The 20,406-nt window shown below is 47.7% G+C and overlaps 1 protein-coding gene across 1 annotated transcript; it reads left to right on the top strand.

Moving 5' to 3' along the window:
* Positions 1 to 3,936: 3,936 nt before the first annotated feature.
* CD8B (CD8b molecule) lies at positions 3,937 to 19,573 on the top strand. Its single transcript, XM_045446779.1, has 6 exons — positions 3,937 to 4,059; positions 7,209 to 7,568; positions 11,235 to 11,324; positions 15,182 to 15,271; positions 16,734 to 16,770; positions 18,838 to 19,573. Exons 1-6 carry the CDS (start codon positions 4,017 to 4,019, stop codon positions 18,848 to 18,850), a joined length of 633 nt encoding a protein of 210 aa, XP_045302735.1. The 5' UTR covers positions 3,937 to 4,016; the 3' UTR covers positions 18,851 to 19,573.
* Positions 19,574 to 20,406: the final 833 nt, after the last annotated feature.

The following is a 20,406-nucleotide window of genomic DNA, read 5'->3' as shown; positions in this document are numbered from 1 at the left end:
TATCAAATTATTGCCTCTTTGCCCCTCTGTGAAACTGGGTGGTGGAGACTGCTCTCCTTTGCCAGTGAGCTTGATGCTACAGTCTCGGCCAATAGAGGGCGCTGGAAGGACATTGTAAACTGGAAATAGGAGGAACTTTTGTCCCTTTTCCCAAGGTTGCCAGTTTCCCTTGGCAATGAGTCCTTGTCTTTGAGGGTGTGATCTAGGTGCAGTCCATGACTTCTGACATATTTCTTTGTCCCTGGTGAGCTGCTTGACCTGTGCAGATTCTCCCTGCAGAGTCCGAATCTCAGTCATGCGGAGAGTCCCTCTTCAAAGTTTCTCACTTCCTTTCATGTTTACCTCCCTCAAGGGCCAAGGGTGGGCAAACTGCAGCCCACAGGCCAAATTCAGCCCCCTGCCTGTTTTTGTGCTGCCCTCCATCTAAGATTGGTTCTTACATTTGAACCCCAACTAAGCAAAATGCTATCCCAACAAAATGGATCCCATTCTTCTCAGTAAAGAACTTTATTCCAAAGTTTTTGCTCACTTACTATTATATTTTTAATTTTATCAAGACAAAGGTTGTGGAGGTTTGCATTCTGTATTGTGATATATAAATATTCCACAAAGTCTAAAATATTTGCTACCTGGCTCTTTACAGAAAAAAATTGCCAATTCCTGCCTCAGACTCTCCTTGTACCACTTTTGGTAGTTAAAAACATTTATCTGCTTAAAATATTTTATATTTCATTTTCTCTGTTTAAGTTACTGGAATGGTTTGTCTTCTGATTGAGCCCCGATATAGCCCTACCAGACAAATAGCATCTATCAATTAATAAGAAAATATAAACAACCCAATAGGAAAATAGGCATCTACTTATCCACTTAGTTAACAGATATTGAATGCCAGTCATTATTCTAGGTACTAAGATAAAGCAGAGGATGAAATATAAATGAAATACAAAGATAGAAAGAAGAAAGGAAAGCTTTATTGATGTGTAAAATGGAGCTCATTTCTTGGCTTAGGTCATGATGAGTAGATAACTCACCTGGCGGTAGGTCTGGAAGGACTTTGGGAATCTTGCAGGTTGTGGGAGTATTCATTGTTTGCTGGTTGGTACCATCCCACAGTTGTAGAGCAAAGAATAAATTTAACCAAGAAGGTCAAAGACTTGTACACTGCAAACTAAAAAATATTGCTGAAGGAAATTAAAGATTTAAATAAATGGAAAGACATTCTGTGTTCATGGGTTAGAAAATTTAATATTTTTAAGACGGCAGTACTACATAAAGCAATCTACAAATTAAATGCAATCCCATCAAAATTCCAACAGCCTTTTTTTTGCATAAATGGAAAAGATGATCTTCCAATTCATATGGAAATATAAAGGGCTCCAGATAGTTAAAACAACATTTAAAAAGAATAGCAAAGTTGGACAACTCATACTTCCAGATTTTAAAACTTACTACAAAGCTACATGTAGTAGTCCGGGTTCTCCAGAGAGAATCAAAAGGAGATGTATATAGAGATTTATTATAAGGTATTGGCTCATGCAATCATGGAAGCTGAGAAGTCCCATGAACAGCAAATCTGCAAGTTGGAGACCCAGGAAAGCTGATGGTGTTGTTTGAAGGCCTAAGAACCTGGAGGCCAATGATGTAGATTCCAATCCAGGTTCGAAGGCCTGAGGAACCAGAAGTGTGGAGGGCAAGAGAAGATCAATATCCCAGCTCAGGCAGACATGCAGAGGGAAGGCAAATCTAACCTTCCTCTGCCTTTTTGTTTTATTCAGGCCCTCAATAAATTGGATGATACTCATCCATATTGGGAAGGACCATCTACTTTACTTGGTACACCAATTCAAATCTCTTCCAGAAGCAACCTCACAGACACACCCAGAAATAAAGTTTAACCAGATATCTGGGCATTGATGGCCTAGCCAAGTTGGCATAAAATTTACCATCCCACTGCAGCAATGAAAACGGCGTGCTACTGGCATTAGGACGGACATATAGATCAGGGGAATAGAATTGAGAATCTAGAAATAAGCCCATACATTTATGTTCAATTGACCTTCAACAAGAGTGCAAAGACTTCAATGGGCAAGGAAGAGTCTCTTGAATAAATGATGCCAAGACAACTTGATATCCACATGCAAAACAATGAAGTTGTATTCCTACCTCACACCATATACAAAAACAAACTCAGAATGGATCAACAACTGAGATATAAAAGCTAAAATTATAAAAATATTAAGAGAAAACACCAAGGCAAATATTTATGACCTTGGATTTGGCAATGGATTCTGAGATATGACACCAAAAGCATGAGCAACAAAAGAAAAATACATAAATTGAACTTCATGAAAATTGAAAAGTTCTATGCATCAAAGGACATTAAAATTGAAAAGACAACCAACAGTACAAATATTTGCAAATCATGTATCGGAGAAGGGTCTAGTATCCAAAAATGTACAAAGAGCCCTTATAACTCAGTAACAAAAAGACAACCCAATTTTAAAATGAGCAAAGAATTTGAATAGACATACAAAGAAGAAACACAAATGGCCAATAAGCACATGAAAAAATGTCTAACGTTAATCATTAGGAAAATGCAAATAAAAACCACAGTGAGATATCACAACACAGAGACTAGGATGGATATATTAAAAAAAAAAAAGTGACAAGTGTTGGTAAGGATGTGGGACATTAGAACCCTCATACATTATTGGCAGGAATGTAAAATGGTGCAGCTCTTACGGAAAACAGTTGGGCAGTTCCCCCAAAAGTCAAACATAGAATTACCAAGCAACCCACCAATTAGACTCCTAGGAACATACCCAAAAGAATTGAAAACGAGGACTCAAATACATATTTGTACAAGAATGTTTGTAGCAGCTTTATTCACAATAGCCAAAAGGAGAAACAACCCAAATGTCCATTAACAGATGAATCTCTAAACAAATTGTCTCATACACGTACAACGACATAGTCCTCATCTATAAAAAGGATTGAAGTACTTATACACGCCATCGCGTTGGATGAGCCTCAGAAATGCTACAATAAGCCAAGGAAGCTAGACACACAAGGCCACATATTGTACAATTTCATTTATATGAAATGTCCAGAATAGGTACATCCATAGGGACAAAAGGATGATTGGGGGAGGGGGGTAGTGAGAAGGGGAGGGAGCAATAGAAGATGACTACATAACAGGTTCAGGGATTTCTCTCGGGGAGATGAAAATGTTTTGGAACTAGATAGAGGTGGTTAAATACCACTGCATTGCACCCTCTACGGTGTTTAATTTTGTGTTATGTAAATATCACTTCAATTAAGAAAAAAAAAAAGAAAACAGCTCACGCCAGCCAGGGGTGTCCCCAGGGTTGTCTGTCCAGTGTATGCTCAGCCTCACACTGCTCATGGGAACAATGAAAATGTTGAGAGATTCTGGCCTCTGGCTGGGCTGTGGGAGCAGCCCTTCATCCCTCACAAGTGTGTGCCCTTGAGGGCAAGGCCTGGGTCTTGGTCACTCTAGGCCCCACCGAGTTTCTCAAAAAGAAAAGAAATTAAAAAAAAAAAAAAAAAAAAAAAAAAAGCCCGAATTACGGTCCAGCTCCACCCTGCACTTCCGTGGGAACCTTGGATATCCTGACCTCTCTGAGCCTCAGTTGCCTCAACTGTCACAGGGAGTCATGACCCTGTCCTGGCCACCTCCCAGGGCAGGCGTCCATCACACACGTGCAATTGCTTGGCGCAGGACAGTGGTGTCACCCCCTCACTGGAAAGCCAGGGGTCCCAGTGGGCTCTTAGGAAACGCACCCAAGACCTTTGAAATGCAGGGAGGATGAGGGCGGAGACCCTGCCGACCTCACACTGGACTCCCTCCCCTACCCCGCCCGGTCTCGTCTTTCCCGTCCCCCCCTCCTCCCTCCCCCATCCAAACTGCCCCGCCCAGTCCCGCTCCCACCCACCCCTAGCCAGGACTGTCTCCGCAGAACCCCGCCGGGACCAGGTGTCCCGGGCTCGCCAAGATGCAGCCGGGGCTCTGGCTCCTCCTGGCCACGCAGCTGGCAGGTAAGACCGGGAGATATGTGGGGCGCCCGGGGCTGGAGCGGGTGGTCTCCCCGGGACCGGGAAGAGCCTGAGCTGTAGAGTTTACAAAGGCTGTCCCGGCAGAATGCAGAAGCCGGGGCTGGGGGCGCACTCGGGAGGCGGCATGGCAGGCACAGTCCCTAAGGGTGGCGAGGAAATTCATCCCCAGAGCTCATTACCCCAGGGGCCCCTGGAGCCCCGCCCGGGATTGAGGCTAGCTCTGCCCAAAAGCCCGGAGGGGAAGGAGGGCAGGAGTCAAGAAGGAAGAAAAGAGGGGAAGGAAGTGCAGAGTAAAAGGAAAAATGCCCTTGTCTAGGGTTCCCTCCCAGGGGTGTGCCCCCAGGAAGGTTCCAGAGGCTCAGTTCTGGCTTTGGTATTCTGCACTTCACCCAGGGTTCTGTAGACACATTTTTAGTACTTCCGGGAAAGTATTCGGAGGACAATCTGCCAAACACCAGGCTATTGCCAGATCCCAGACGGCTATGACAGAGTACTTCCTCGGGGTTCCCTGTTTCCACGCCACCCCCCACCCCACTGTCCCTGGGTTGTGTATGCTGTGGAGCTCGGCTCCAATGGGAGCCCTGCTGGAGCTAGAATGTAGCAGGCAGTCTCCGCTGTCCCTCTCATCAGCCCAGCCAGACTGCCTTTTGGAAGAGGCCCCTCCACACACCAAACTGCCCACTGACCTGTGGTTGATTGCTCTCTTACCCCAAAAGCCCAAAGCTGGCCACCTGCCAGAGGTGACAAGACCCGCCAGCCCCCTACTCTGACCCCATGAGCTCAGCCACATCTCAAGCAGAAGTTAGTCAGGACCATTCAAAACTAGTAGTTAATGCTGATCGTTTTAGAAACAGCAGGCCTCTCTGAGAAGGGGGTCACTGGAAGAGAGTCAGATGAATCAAATGAGACCGCATAGGTAGCAAGGCCTGGCTCTGTGTCTGGCACAGAGATAGAGCTTGACATTCAGTCTCCAGGGACTTAAGAGAGAGACCAGGGTATATTGCAGCCAGGAAGTCTGCATGTCAGGACACAGCAGGGGTAACATACACAAAAAACCCAGAGTCCTTTTGGGCCCCTTTACCCCTTTAGGAGTCGCTTCTGGGCTTTCTTGGAAGAACTTCGGGAGTCTGTGTATTTGTAGACCCACTGTGTACACACAACGACATGACAGTGATCCAGGAGAAGATCACAGGTCTCCTTGATTCGGGGAGTGGCTCAAAGTTCCGGTTCTGGGGTCTCAGACCTGGGTTTGAATCTGGATCCACCGCATACAGGCTGTGTGACCTTGAGCACGTCCTTCACTTTCCTGAGCCTCTGTTTCCTCATGAGTATGGGTATAAAACAGGATCTGGTGAGGATTAAGCAAGATAATGCATGCACCATGCTGGGCACAGTTCAGTAAATATTGGCATCATCGATTCTTATGATCTCCCCCAAGATGTCAGTGACCCCAAACAATGAAGACCGTCTACTCTGCTGAAAAGGCAGTATGGTGTTTGGGGAGAAAAGAGAAGTGCCAGCAGGCACTTGGGCCCCAGGTACCATTTCATTCTTCCTTTTTTTTTTTTTTTTTTTTCTTAGTGTTTATTTATTTTTGAGAGAGAGAGAGAGGCAGAGAGGGAGGGAGAGACAGAGAATCCCAAGCAGGTTCCACACTGTCAGCACAAAGCCCGATACAGGACTCGAACTCACAAACTGTGAGATCATGACCTGAGCCGAAATCAAGAATCAGATGTTTAACCAACTGAGCCACCAGGCACCCCTACCATTTCATTCTTGATACAAGCAGAAGCTCAGAGTGGCCTGTGAGTAGAGTCAAAAAGTTCAAGTTCACGGCCCATTCTGGAACCATGAAGTCTGAGACACAAACATCAGCAGGATTGTGCCTTTAGGCCACTACCTCATAAGCCAGCTCCCCTGGGGCACATATATATACACACACATTCTCTCTCTGGCCTCCTCTGCCCACCCAAGTCTATATCCTTTTGTGCCTCGCTGTTCCTGGGTCTCTGCCTGGGTCTGTGGGGTCTCTCTGCACCACAGCTAAAATGGAAGGCTTGCCAGGTCAGATTCAGTTTGTTGGACTTGGCTGCGAAGGACCCATTCAAATCTTTCCTAAGATTTCATCTGCTGCCAGTAATAACCTCTGATGTATGAGACACGTAGAAAATGACTTACTCGTGTGCACTGCTTTAGAGTTGACAGTGTGTTTTCTTAAATGCTCTAACCCTCGCAGGCAAGCAGGACAATGACCCCAAGCTGCCCTCCTTTTAAAGGATAGAGACAGGCTCCTTGACTTCCTGCAGTCCCACCACTGTATGAGGCAGAAGCTGGGTTGAAGGCCGGGTCTCTGAGTTCCAGTCTAGTTCATTCTCCATGAGCAATCTCCTGCTTGTCGGTGCTTCCCATCTTGAGACTAAATGAAATCCAAGTGCTGCTTCTGGGGTATCTGTCCTTCCCCTCGAGAATGGGGATCCAGGAACCCATCACTTGCTGGGCTGAGGAGTGATAGGCTATAGTTGCACCAATAGCAACAGTGAGTTCCTCTTGCTGTTGTCATCACTGTCCAGAAAGGGTGGTTGGCCAGGCCAGCCCTGTGCTCTGCCTCTGATTCTGGGTTCCCCTGGGCTACCTGAGTCTCCTACACCTGCTTGGAGCCTGTTGAAGGTCTGTACATAGAGTGGCGGCAAGGCAAGGTGAAAGGCTTTGACTTCAGACTTTGAATCTTTGAGTTTGAATCCCAGGTCACTTACTGGCTATTGATGGGACTTGGAACAAGTAACGTCATGCCTCAGCTTCCTCGTCTGTGTAATGGGGATAAAAATCCCCAAATAAGTTTGAGATTGGCTTAAGATAATTTATGCAAAGAGCCAGGCTTATAGGCATGCAATCAAGAAATGGCAGCTCTCTCCCCATCCCCTTTGTAAAGCTGGACATAGGAAACACCTGCCTTGCAGATGGTCTCCTGAGTCCAGGAGCCACTAGCTGCACTGAGTACAGCCCCTGGACCCCGCAACTGGGCAGGTTCTTCCACAGCTTTCCTTCAGTGCTTGACTCAGTGCGACTCCCAGGACCCACAACAGTGGCTGGGAAAATGTGCTGATGGTGTCTGCTCCTTCCGCTTCTCGTAGCTCTCCGTGGCAGCTCCGTACTCCAGCAGGCTCCTGGGTCCGTAATGGTTCAGACCAATGGAATGGTGATAATGTCCTGCGAAGCCAAAACCTCGCCCACTAGCACGCGCATCTACTGGCTGAGACATCGCCAGGCTCCAAGCCCGGACAGTCACTACGAGTGCCTGGCCTACTGGGATCCCATAAAAGGGACTGTGTATGGACCGGAAGTGGAGCCAGAGAAGCTAACTGTGTTTCCGGACGCAACCCGGTCCATTCTCAATCTCACAAGTGTGAAGCCTGCAGACAGTGGCATCTACTTCTGCATGACCGTTGGGTCGCCCGAGCTGACCTTCGGGAAGGGAACTCGGCTGAGTGTGGGTAAGAAAGTACCTCAGTGCTGCCAATGAGTATGAAGCGCCTACTGTGTTCTGGGTGCCTGGCAGACACTAGAGCTGCCCCTGCTCTCAGCGAGCCCCACTCTGCAGGAGGCGGGGGGTGGTGGTGCCAGCCGTGAGCCATAGAGCTACGGCTAGTAGGAACAGACCTAGCCAGGGCCAAGCACACGCAAGTGTTCTATGTAGTCATTTCACTTCATGCTGCCATCTACCCAGGGAGGTAGGGAACTGACTCCTGTTCCAGATGGGATGCTTAGAAGCATTGCTACTTCTGGGGACAAGGCAGTGCTGTCCTTTGGCCGCCACATCAGGCCTACCTGAGGCTATGCCTAGATTGACCTCAGTCCCCAGACCTGACCGTGGTCTCAGAAATTCCCACCAAGTGTGCATCCCAGGAAAGAAAGTCCTCATTGCCTGGACATACCCAGTGAAAGCATTTCTAGGGCCAGTGGAGGGGCAGATGCCCTCACATTCTGAACAGGGGCCTATGGCTCAAACCCACACCCGGAGTTACAGGGAGTAAGGAGACTGGCGCCCAGGCCTAGCTGCACATGTTGCTGCATATTCACTGTGTGCCTTTGCACCAGTCCCTCTGCTCCCTGGCCTCGGTTTTCCCATCTGTATCATGGGGCTGCTGCTGGCCCCCACGACCCACCCCCCGCCAGCCACCCTGAGAAGCTGTAGTTCTGTGGGTTGAATCAGCATGCCCAATAGAAATAGAAAGCCGCAGATAAAATGTAAAAATTTCGAATACCACGTTTAACAAAGGAAAAAGAAATGAGTGGAATTAGTTTACATACTATATTTTTAACCCAGTGTACCCACAGTATCATCATTTTAACTTATAATCAATATAAAAATTATCACTGGAATGTTTTACATTCCCTTTCCATACTAAGTGTTCGATGTGTTTTTAACGTTTCACGCATACAGCACACCTCGAGTCAGACTGGCCGGTAGCCAAGGCGACAGGTGGCTGCAGTATTGGAGAGTGAGGATTAAGCTGTGAGAGGTGTGAAGGAGTCGTGGCAGAAATTCTCAAAAGGCCTGGTCTGGCTTTAGCCCCCTCCCCAGGTTAGCCCACGGCCGGCCAACCCCCCACTGCGGTCCTCCTACTGTCCTGCTTCCCGCTCACCTGGGTTCTTCTCAGGCTGGGGGCACCGAGAATGCCAAGTCCCCCCCAACCCCCCCCCGGAATTAGGTCACTCAGCATGGGAAGATGCAGGGACAGCTAGGACAGCAGCACAATTAGGAAGACAAAAACCAGAGTGAGGTTGCTCTCCCATTTCACCAGCTTTGGGTCTTCAGTCAGAAGGTAGGGGTTGGGGGGTAAGATCTCTGGGACAAGAAGCTGAGGCATTCTCAGCAGGGAGTTGACTGATTCCTGTATTGAACACTGGGTTTTTGGGGGTGTGGGGTTTGGGTGTGGTTTATTGTTTTTTTCTCTACAAGCCCCGCGTTTTCCCACTCGTTAGATTTGGGGGTCTGAGAAAGATAGATGATGAAATAAGTAAAACTGGTTTCTAGAAGTTTCCCCCTCCACCTCCACCACCACTCACCCACTCCTGGCTTTGATATTTCCAAACCCCTCATGCTGACCCTCCCCAAAGCATGTGCTTGCAACTGCGACATCTCCCCAGAGTCAGGGTATCAAGAGCCAGGCCCCACCCCTCCTGTGGAAGACAGTGCATACGGAAAGGGGAAGCTCGGGCAGTAAGGAAAGTATTGGGGCGGGGGGGTAAACGACCTTTTGGGGGCTAATCACACTATGGGTTCAAAAAGCCTGTCCCGCTCAACGAGGAGAGAAGCGGGTAGATTTGAATGGGGAGCTGGGGGAGTCAGGAGGAATCAAGGGGACCCAGCTCTGGGCAAGAAGAAATTAAAATGGAACAAGCCTTCCCACAAACCCCTCATCGAACCCCGACCACTGAGCCCAGCCAAGACTCTGAGGTCCTATAGAGCTGTCTCCCTTGCAGGCTTCCCACCGACCAACCGAGAGACATCTGCGCCTCCTCGTGTACAAAGTAAAGGGAGTGGACACCTCCAGGGCCATAAGGAGTAAAGGAGAAAGCCATGCTGGGTCACCCTGAGCAGAGAGCCAGGCTCCCGCATGCTCTGGGAGCACCATGGCTAGTGTCCTTTTTTCCTTTTATGCTAGTTTCCTTCAGCATTCCCACGGCCAAGGCCCTTGACCCGACGGGCCTTTTTGTCGAAAAGCATGTGCACCTGAGGTGGTGTGGCTTAGTGAGAGCCTAGAATCGGGGTCTCTTGGCTCAGATCCCGACTGTGCTGTTTAGGGTTTCTTGAACTTCAGACAAGCTAGTTCCATTCTCTGCGCCTAGGCTTCCTCGGGGATTAGATGGAGATACTCGTTCCCATCGCCAAAGTGGTTGGGTTGAATACGCTTAAGCTGAGCTGCTTAGTTCTGCCGCTAGCACATGGCGGGACTTAGCAAGGGTTCATTCTTGGTGGTTGGTTCTTCCCAGAAACCTCACGAAGCAGGCAGAGCGTGTCATCTCTGCTTCTCAGAGGAGACTCGGGTCGGCGAGGGTCCAAAGTGTCCACTCTTTATGTGGAAGATGCCAGCCCTGAAGTGACCATTTTGTTGGCTGCCCCTCCCTGTCCTCCCGATGCTAGAGTTTAAACTGATGGTGTTATCTTCCCTCTCCTCCTGTTTTGCAGAGGATCATTTTTGTGAAATGTCTTTGCTCAACCCACAGAGACCAGGGCTGGGTTCAACAGCCCCCAGTGCTCACCACCCTGTCGCTAGCATCTCAGAACCTCAGGTGTCTCCCTTCACTCTGTGTGCCTGTCCCACTGCCCTGCCCCGTCACGTCAGCATGTGACACTGGCGTAGAACGAAAGAGAGGAGTGACCCATCCGCGAGTCAGGAGACGGGGTTGGGGTGGTCCAGGCAGGCGCTTGGCATCGTGGGGCCTCGGGGCTGGCGCCTTACATCACTGGTGTTCGTCTTTGAAAGTAAAGGTTGAGACTAGAGGTCCTTCCAGCTCTGATAGTATATGACTTGTAAAGACACTTGAGAAGGTAAGAAAATCCCCATATATGCAACCTGCATGGTATTGTATGTGTGTTAAAGGGCACCCTCCTTTCTGTGAGCCTCCTCCACCTGGTTAGGGATTGGCAGGTTGGCTGAGGGGCTGGTCTCGTCGAGCACTTGGGGACTCCAGCTTCTGCTCAGGGTCTTTGGCCAGGGGGAGCCATCTCTACTGCACCATTTGCTGGGCATGCTGTCCCCTTTAATTCTCACGACAACCCCAAGAAAGAACTGGGAGTCATCTTTATTTCAGCAGATGGGAAAACTGAGGCACCGAAAAGTGATAGGACTTGCCCCAAGTCACTCAGTGGTTAATCAGGGCATCTGGGCCACTCTTCACGTCCATGTGGGTCCAGAGCCCCTCTCTTCCCCAGACACCAAAGTGACCCCCTGCCTCGACTCTCAGATAGGTCTGAGAGTTGGGGAAGCACATAGAAAACTCGATTACTCTATCACCTTGGAGCCCTGCAGCAGCCCAGGGAACAGTCATAAGGGCTTTCATATCTACATGGAAGACATGAGGCTTTAACTTTTGTCTGCAAGTCCACCTACTGATTACCTGGCTAAGACATGTGTCTTGCTTGCTTTCTGTAGTTGATGTCCTTCCCACCACTGCCCAGCCCACCAAGAAGCCCACCCCCAGGAAGAAAATGTGCCGGCCCCCAAGCCCAGTGACCCAGAAGGGTGAGTTCTCCCATTCTCCTGGACTCTCAGAAACAGAGCAGGAAGTTTTCCTTCTTTCCTTCCCTTCCCTTCACTTCCCTTCTCTTCCCTTCCCTTCCCTTCCCATGTGTGGACTCTAGCCTGTTTCTCTGGCCCCACCCAATCTGGGGTCAGAAGGGAAGCTGAGTGTGACCACAGTGCTGCCCTCCAACAGCTCACAGTCTAATGAGGAACACGCTTGAAAATTGTCCTAGAGCAAAACTTAATGGAGGATATGTCCACCCCAAAACTTGCACACCAGTGTTCCTTGCAGCATTATTCATAATCGCCAAAAAAGTAGAAACAACCCGTAAATAGATTAACCAAATGTGGACTGTTCATACAATGGAATATTATTTGACCATAATAAACAGTGAAATACTGATACAGGCTACAACATGATGAACTTTGAAAATATTACACAGTAAAAGAACAGACACAAAACCATGTATTATGTGATCCCATTGATAAGAAACGTCCACAATGTGACATTTCATAGAGACAGAAAGTAGATTAGTGGTTGCCTAAGACTGGGGAGTTGGGAAGGTATGGAGGAGATTGCTAAAATGGGTACAGGATTTTTGGTGGGGGAGGGGAGATGAAAATGTTCTAGAATTAGATCGTGGTGCTTGATGGGTACACAATTCTGTGAATATACCGAAGACCATTAAATTATACACTTGGAGCAGGTGAACTTTGTATGTAAGGTATATCTCAGTAAGACTGTTTACAAACAAAAATACCTAACCCACGGGACCAGAACTTTAAAGTTTTTCAGTTTTAATACCTAACAGAGGGCCTAACACACAGTATGTGCTAATATCTGTTTGCTAATGAGTGAACTAACTTGCTTCTCTGTGCTATGAACACCAGACACAGCAGCTGGAAAACACACACACACACACACACACGCACGTGCACTTTCCTTGAACCATTAGCCCAAACGTGCAAGTGTGTTTCTGGAAAAATACTGACCTCTGCTCCCCAAAAGATACTGGTGACAAACAGAAAGTGTCATCTGCTCCCACCCGTGGAACAAATGACAAGCTGCCCCACTAGGGCTGCCTCGTGCTGCTGGGTTTGCTTTGTCTTAAATGTATAAAGTAACAGAAAGAGCTGAGGGACAGGCATCTAATGGGATTGCGAGAATGGGAATGGGAAGCTACCCCAGGAGGTCCCAGTAAAAAAAAAAAATTGGAACCCAAATGCAGAAGGGCAAAGTCTTGGTGAACATAAAGGTGGAGATAGATTGACCTCATTTTATAAAGTATCTATACCCCACAACTTCGCCTAAAGGATTTTAGGCAAGTTACAACAACAACAATAACAAAACAACACAAAAGGCAAATACAACAGCTCCATTACGTTGAAGGTGCCAAAATTGGGTCTGTGCTGTGACTCTAGAGCAACGGCAAAACCAGCTGAACCAAAGGCAATACTCCAAATAACATGGCACACAAACCCTGCCCCCCACAGTGATAGAAAGAAACAACCCCAAGCTCCCGGCTTCAAAGCCGGGAAGTGTTAAATTCTAGAAAAAGTCTGCTCTGTTCACCCTTCTGTAAGGCCTGCTGAACAATAGTGAACTCAGTAGAACAACACTTTTGTAAGAGATGTGGACAAAGGTCTTTGAGATTCTTGCATCATTCCTTATGTCGACCCCCAACAAGATCCCAGGGCAAGAATGCAAATCCAACATTAGTAGGTTATTAAGAATAACCAGGTTGTGTGTGAAAGTGGCCAAGTGGGGATTGGGGGGAGAAGTAGAGGTTGCATTGGGGGTGGGGGCCATGAGACAGGGCACCTTAGGGGTAAGTCAGCCAGGTTTAGGTCTGACTCTGCCTACCACTGCCTATACTATGTGACCTTGGTCAAGTGATTCAGCCTCCTGAACCTGTTTCCTCATGTGTAAACTAGGGGTGTTTACCTGGCTAAAGGGAAGGCATGATTAAATAGATGCTATATGCAAAGCACTTACCTTGGGGGACACCCAGATAGATCTCAAAACTTGTCATCATGAATGAAACCACGTGGCCACCCTGGGGAAGGACGTGCTCCCTAAGGCTTAGGGCTGTCCCTTGAGATGATTCTGAGACAATTTCTAAATTGCTGTGTCAGGAACGACGTGGTGACTTTCAGACTTCAGCAGACTCCGAAACCCATGCAAGGCAAGGAAGGCCGGGCCAGGTCATACAAGTGGCCAATATATGAAAATAGACTGAAGTTGACAAACACCATTTTTCACCCACTAGACTGGCCAAAAACTAAACACTCTGATAATACCAAGGGTCGGCAAGGTGCACAGTTGGTGGTTAGGAATGAAAACCAGTGCGGCCTTTTTGGAAGGCATTTCACAGTGTCTGTTACAACATTAAATGGACATAGTCTATGGTTTGGCAGTTCCTGTTTTCAATATCTGCCTCGGGCAGGCTCCCACATTAGGAAAAATGTACCAGGATGTTCTTTGCAGAGTTATTTATAAAAGTAAAACATAGGAAATAAACGAAAAGCCCACTGATGGCTAAATAATCCATGCTATGTCCATACTTCAGATGTTACTCTACTAGAAAAAGGAGTGTGCTGATATATTTAAAGAAAGAATGGTTTGCACAACAGTTTGTACAATATAAGCCACTGTATGCTGTAAAACAAAAACAAAAACAAAACTGTAGGGATGCCTGCGTGGCTCAGTTGGTTGAGTGTCCGACTTTGGCTCAGGTCATGATCTCACAGTTCATGGGTTCGAACCCTACATCGGGCTCACTGCTATCAGCCTGTCAATGCAAAGCCCCGCTTTGGATCCTCTGTCCCCCTTGCTCGCTGCCCCTCCACCACTTATGCGCGCTCTGTCTCTCTCTCTCAAAAAGTAAATTTAAACAAAACATTTTTTAAAAACCTGTATGTGTCTGCATAAATACAAAGAGAAAGGTACCACGTTAACCATGGCATTTACTTCTGTGAAGGAGCTAGCATGCCAAGGAACACTCTAACCATATACTTGAAACTTTTACAATGAAAATATATTCAGCTATTTCTTGGGAAATTAAAATAAATTTTTAAAAATAAATAGTAAAAGGGGCGCCTGGGTGGCGCAGTCGGTTAAGCGTCCGACTTCAGCCAGGTCACGATCTCACGGTCCGTGAGTTCGAGCCCCGCGTCTGGCTCTGGGCTGATGGCTCAGAGCCTGGAGCCTGCTTCCGATTCTGTGTCTCCCTCTCTCTCTGCCCCTCCCCCGTTCATGCTCTGTCTCTCTCTGTCCCAAAAATAAATAAACGTTGAAAAAAAAAAAAATTAAAAAAAAAAAATAAATAAATAGTAAAAATCTCATTACCAGGCATGAAAATTATCTATCTCCTTTAGAACATAAGTAGCTCCTGCATTTAATTAATTTTTAAAATGATGATGTGGGACATAAAATTTTTTTATTTTATTATTTTATTTTTTAATTTTTATTTTTTGACAGAGAGAGCACACAAGCAGGGTAAAGGGGCAGAGGGAGAGGGAGAGAGAGAATCTTAAGCAGGCTCCACCCTCTCAGCGTGAAGCCTGACGCTGGGTGGGGTGGGAGGGGCAGGCTCCATCCCACGACCCTGGGATCATGACCTGAGCTGACATCGCGCGTCAGATACTTAACTGACTGAGCCACCAGGGCACCCCTGGACGTAAAATGTTCTATGTAAAATTATCTCAACGTATTCGAAGTGCCTAGAAAAAACGACGAGAGAAAAATGTGCAGCAGTGGTATTCTCTGGGAGGTGGGGCTTCCAGTTGATCAGTTGATTTTTCCCTCTGTAGTTTATCTGCATGTCTCAAATGTTCAATACGTGTGTCTTTCCCAGGCCCATCCTGTGGCCTCCTCACCCTCGGCCTGTTGGTGGCTGGAGTCCTTGTTCTGCTGGTGTCCTTGGGTGTGGCCATCCACCTATACCGTAAGTTGTGGCCTCTTGGGCCACGATGGCGACTCCTTTTGCCATTGGACGTGTCCCTGAGGTCCTTCCTCTTCTAGGGAAGCAGGACAGATGGCAGTTTGGTGGAAGTTTATACCCACCTTCCCATCTGGTAGTTCCAGAGGTGCTTCTTGGCCTGAGGCCATCCTACAGAGGTCAGAGACCACCCTGTCTCTGGAGTCAGACAAACCTGGGTTTGAATCCAACTTCACTATTCTTGGATCTAGTGACCTTGGGCACATACTCTGGCCTCTCTGAGCCTCAACTGCCCCACCCAGGAGTAACAATATTACCTACCTCCCAGGGTTGCTGTTTGTAAAGTCCTGCCCAAAGTGCCTGGCATGAGATAAGCAGGAACTCCCATGAGCACTCGGGACAGAAACAGTACACAGAAGACATTGCAGTGGGGTTTCGGTCATGTTCCCAGAAACTTGAACTCCTCCTTCTCTGTGAGGCTGCAGGGAAATTCAGAGATGACTGCCTCTCTCAGCCCCTCTGGAGACGAGATCATCTGCTCTGGGCTCCCAGGGTTCATAAGAAAGAGGGGAGTTATATGGGAGGCCCTCACAACTGCCCAAGAGCCCAGGGCTCTCCTTCTGGTCCTTCTGCTCACCTGTGCCACCTCAAGCAAGGTACTGACCCTCTCTGGGCTTCTATAAAATGGGAGAGGGTGAGACCCTCTCCACAAAGAAATGTGTCATGCGCACATTTTTGCATAAAATCGCCATCCACAAAGGGATCCATTTGCCCCCATTGGAAGAACCCCATTAAAGGTCAGTGGTCTGCAAATTTTTTTGTTCAAGGATCTCATTAGTAAAAACAGTTTTAAATTATGAACCCTAACTGCATCTAGATCTTATTAGTAAAAACTTTTTAAATTACAAACTCAAACTGCGATTAGGTGTATTTATGTTATATATTACATATGCTACGAAATGTGCTTCAGAAATGAAAAGGAATGAAGGATGAGACAGACATGTAAACAGACGTGCTCAGACTTCCTTCCTACATCCCGTTGGGAGACCTTGTGCATTTCCCGCACGCACACGCCTTAGCTTAAGTCCACCGACCACCTGTGTGTACACCTCTCATTCCTGACCTGCTGCAAAGGGCAGACTGGCATGTTTAAGAGCACATTAACTGAGTTTGAATTCTGGTCTTACTGCTTACTAGCCGCGTGACTTTGGGCAAGTCATTCCATAACACGCGTGTTCTGTGCCTCTGTTTCCCCATATACGAAGCAGAGATAGTAAGAGTAGTACTCAACTCATAGGCTTGCTGCGAGCTTCAAGGGAGTTAAACCACATAAATCTGGAGCAGAGCCTGCACCAGGGAAGTGGTCTGAGGTGCTGGCTGCCCCTCTGGTCTCCTTCCTCGCTCTCTGGGGCTCGGTGTCGGCGACCCACAGCCCACGCCAACCGATGTTCTTGTTTGCTTCTTCCAGGCCTGAAGAGGAGAGCCCGGCTTCGCCTCCTGAAACAGTAAGTGCTTGGGGCCTCAGAAGAGTGCCCATGACGCGGCCCTGGGTGTGGTCCTGGCTTCCTCAGCCCCTGCTGCTGCAGCCTCCACCCACAGGGGGCCAAAGCCAGACGCAGCCTTCAAAAAAATCTCAGACTGTATAAATAGATGGAGCGATAGAGTTCAGGAAGAGAGAGCATCTAACAAACAAAACTACTGGGTAGCCGATTAAGTCAAATTTCAAGCACTGAAAGATTTAGCTTAGCTCTCCCCATGTTCACAGTCAACTCTTGCAAGCATCGGATACGGTAGGATACCCCAAACTCTTTTCGTTTGACTTGGTCCTTCATGACATAGGAGGGTTACCTTCATAGACCAGTTGAAAGACTTGCTCAAAGCATTTGGGATGGTAAACGGCAGAACTGGATTCGAAGACCATTCATTCCCTGCTTCCTTCCCTGCCGGTATTGGGCTGCCTGGGTCCCATCTTTTACTCTAGACCCCACCCGGGGCCCAGGGGTTGACAAATCAAAAGGTTGAGTCACATATACAGGGGGGCTAAAAGGCACTCGCTCTTCAGGGAGCAGAAGGCCCTGAGGGGCCAGGGGCTTCTCCCAACCTCAGGGACTTCGGGACCTCAGCTGGGCCGTGGGCAGTGTTCTTGGATTACTTTTTCTTCCTCAAAATGCTGCTTCGCATCTACCTATCTCATTAATGACAAGCCCCTCTATATAGAGGTGTTCGGAAAAAAAGAAAGCCCATCGTGCCTCTAGATTAAAGAGGGCAACAGGGCCTTTGGCTTAAGAGCTCTGGCTCCAGCATGAGGGTTTGAATCCTGTCTGCCACTCACCAACCATGTGACTGTAGGCAAGTCACTTCACCGCTCTGAGCCTCTGATTCCTCATGTAAAATGGGATAACAGTCCCAAACCTCATGGCTGTTGTGAGGACTTACTGGGTTAAAACCCATAAAGTTCTCAGCCCCTGGTCCTGTGGAGTCAAAGCACAAACTCATGTTCCTTACAAAAGTCAACTCTATGAGCCAAACAACCAAGGAACAAAGTGTATCTCTAAATACTTGAAAATGTAATCTCCATATAAACTCTATATAGTATTCTCTACCTTATTAAATACATTATATTTGTAGCTATAGTTGCTTGACTATAGACAGTCCCTTAAACATGCCTGCTGCATTTTATTGGCAATTTTCAATCATTTTGATTGTGCACAATTTACACAATTTTAGGTGCTGGATTTAGAAATTACCCCCTACCTAACAGACAATAACCTGAGTGTATTTGTCTGAGCCTAGATCTGCAGAATGTTCCATTCAACATCTTCCCCATGGTGACCCCATTGGGGGGGGGGTCCCCATTAGGGTACTGCCCCCACCAACTCCTTCATTTTAACTTGTTCCCAAGTGATCTGATGACAGTTTTAGGGGAGCTGGATATAGTGTCTCATGCTTTGACAAACCCAGGGGTTCTGAGGACCCACTGTGATGGGGAAGGAGCTGGGGGTTGGTCACGGGGGGCCGTGAGCCCCCTCAACCCTCTGCCGTCATCGGCTGCCTGTACTTAGGCTCACCTGTGAGACATCATTTGAACAAAAGGGTTTGTGGCTACAAAAAAGTTCGGAAACCACCTCTAGTTTTGCTGCCGTGATGCAGGTGTGGACAAAAGAGTCCATGGGCCTCACAGATCAGCTGTTCCAAACTCAAGTTGTGATTTGGGGAAGACGTTCCCCAGCCTATAACTGACCCTGGAAAATCTGCCCATCAGCAACCAACTTCTTCTGGCCCCTCAGTGTGCATTTGTCAATAGCTTATCTAAGAAGGTAGTGCAGGAAGTAACACTATTCAAAGCTAGAGTTCTTTGGGCTTTTTTTTTTTTTTTTTTTTTTGAGCTTCTTCATTTTTTTTTTTTAATGACTAAGATGGGCCCAAAAAACATACTAGTGGAAAACTCCCGGCCCCCGGGCTCCTTACTGGGAGTGGAGCCCTGCATCCCCGCATGTCATTTGTCTCTGTTACAGGAAATTCATATCATTTCCCTGAATATAAGTGGTTTCTTGACTTGCTATTGTTTTCAGGTTTTATAAATGAGCAGAGAATATGCTTTTGGTGTCCTGCTACAAAAATACGTTGGTCAATAATGAGCGAGATCTGGAAAAATGAGAGAGAAGGGACACGCTCAACTCCCTCAATTGTGGCAATTTCACTGACCTGCTGAAGTTGCCTGCTTTTAACTACTGCAAGTTCTTTCTGTGGGCCTCACGCATGGGAGAAACTTGTTGGTCATCGCGAATCACGGAGAGAAGGCTTCAGAGCCCCGGAGCACTTCCTGCAACTTCCTGCAAATGAGTAAGAAATGCCGCCATGACACCACTCCCCAGCTCCTGTACTCACCCTGGGCTGGGACCCTTGTGTTGGCCGTCCGGCCACCTTCTCGCAAGTTGCTTTGCCCTGATAGGGCAGTGACATGGAGTCCTGAGTCTCTCATGGGATGGTGCTGGGATGGCTCCTCCTTGGTCTTCCCAGGCGGGGGTCACCGTCCTCACTGAGAGCCACAGAGACCACACCCAGCTTGGAACCATGCTTTCTGTGAAGGGCTGACTCAGTTCAGTCTCCAGGGACCTCCTGTGGAGCAGGAACTTGTGGTGTGGGAGCCAGAGTTCACTTAATCTCCCATTAGGAAGTTCCTCAATCTCCCATTAGGAAGTTCCTCGACTTTCACTTCTGCCCTCCCATGGCTTGTATATTTCTTCTCTCACTGTTCTTTTTATGAAAATGTCTTGGTTGTAAAAATAAAACCCTGAATAAAAGATGCGAACGGCTCCCGAGATGTAAAAGCACAAAGCCCATCTGTACGGCAAAGATGTTAATGCTCAGCTAAAACAGAAGTAACAAAGATAAAATGTGCCTGTCCTCATCTGCCCCCACAACATGCTGTAGTCTGCATCGTAGGCATTGAGAGAGTCTCAGAGGCATCAGGAGAGTCTCAGAGGTTGGGAAGCACCCAGAGCCAGGCGGCAGGGGCCCCAGGGGCCGACTCTTCTGGCCACTCCAAGCCGTCTTCACTAGCACCTGCTCAGTTGTACAGAGTGGAACCCCCAGACTCCTAGCCACAGGCTGGTGACCTTATAGTAAAAAGAAGGTGAGGGGAGCCTGTGTGGCTCAGTCGTTGAGCATTAGACTCTTGATTTCGGCTCAGGTCATGATCCCAGGGACGTGGGATCAAGCCCTGCATTAGGCTCTGAGCTGAGTGTGGAACCTGCTTGGGATTCTCTCTCTCCTTCTCCTTCTGCCCCTCCCCTGCTCATGTTTTCTCTTTCTCTCTAAAAAAAAAAAAAAAAAAAAAAAAAAAAAAAAAAAAAAAAAAACTAGAAGAGTCTCTGTCCTCATGTCCTTCCTTCCTTTCCTTTTTTTTTTTTTTTTTTAAACTGTTTCTCAGCTTTGACGGGGAAAGAAAATGCAAGAAGAGGCTGAGCTGGATGAGGGAGTTGAGATGAAGGTCTTGTGCCTTCCGTGAAAGCCCAGGGATCTTATCTTGACTCCCCACTCTGGGCCTTAGCAGCACGAGAGCTATTGAGCCAAAAACGAATGCGGCCTAAGGCTGCGTTCACTGAAGCACCATGCACAGGCCACAGGAGAATAGAGCC

Source organism: Leopardus geoffroyi, chromosome A3 (genome assembly GCF_018350155.1).
Source record: "Leopardus geoffroyi isolate Oge1 chromosome A3, O.geoffroyi_Oge1_pat1.0, whole genome shotgun sequence".
NCBI lineage: Eukaryota > Metazoa > Chordata > Mammalia > Carnivora > Felidae > Leopardus > Leopardus geoffroyi.
The sequence above is the reverse complement of the archived record's forward strand: the minus strand, read 5'-3'. Positions and strand labels throughout refer to the sequence as shown.

Bases quoted from the DNA above. Each gene is read 5' to 3' on its own strand.
- CD8B (XM_045446779.1), top strand. From the start codon at position 4,017: ATGCAGCCGGGGCTCTGGCTCCTCCTGGCCACGCAGCTGGCAG. The intron at 4,060-7,208 runs GTAAGACCGGGA...CGCTTCTCGTAG, and splicing joins CCTGGCCACGCAGCTGGCAG to CTCTCCGTGGCAGCTCCGTA. The intron at 11,325-15,181 runs GTGAGTTCTCCC...TGTCTTTCCCAG, and splicing joins AAGCCCAGTGACCCAGAAGG to GCCCATCCTGTGGCCTCCTC.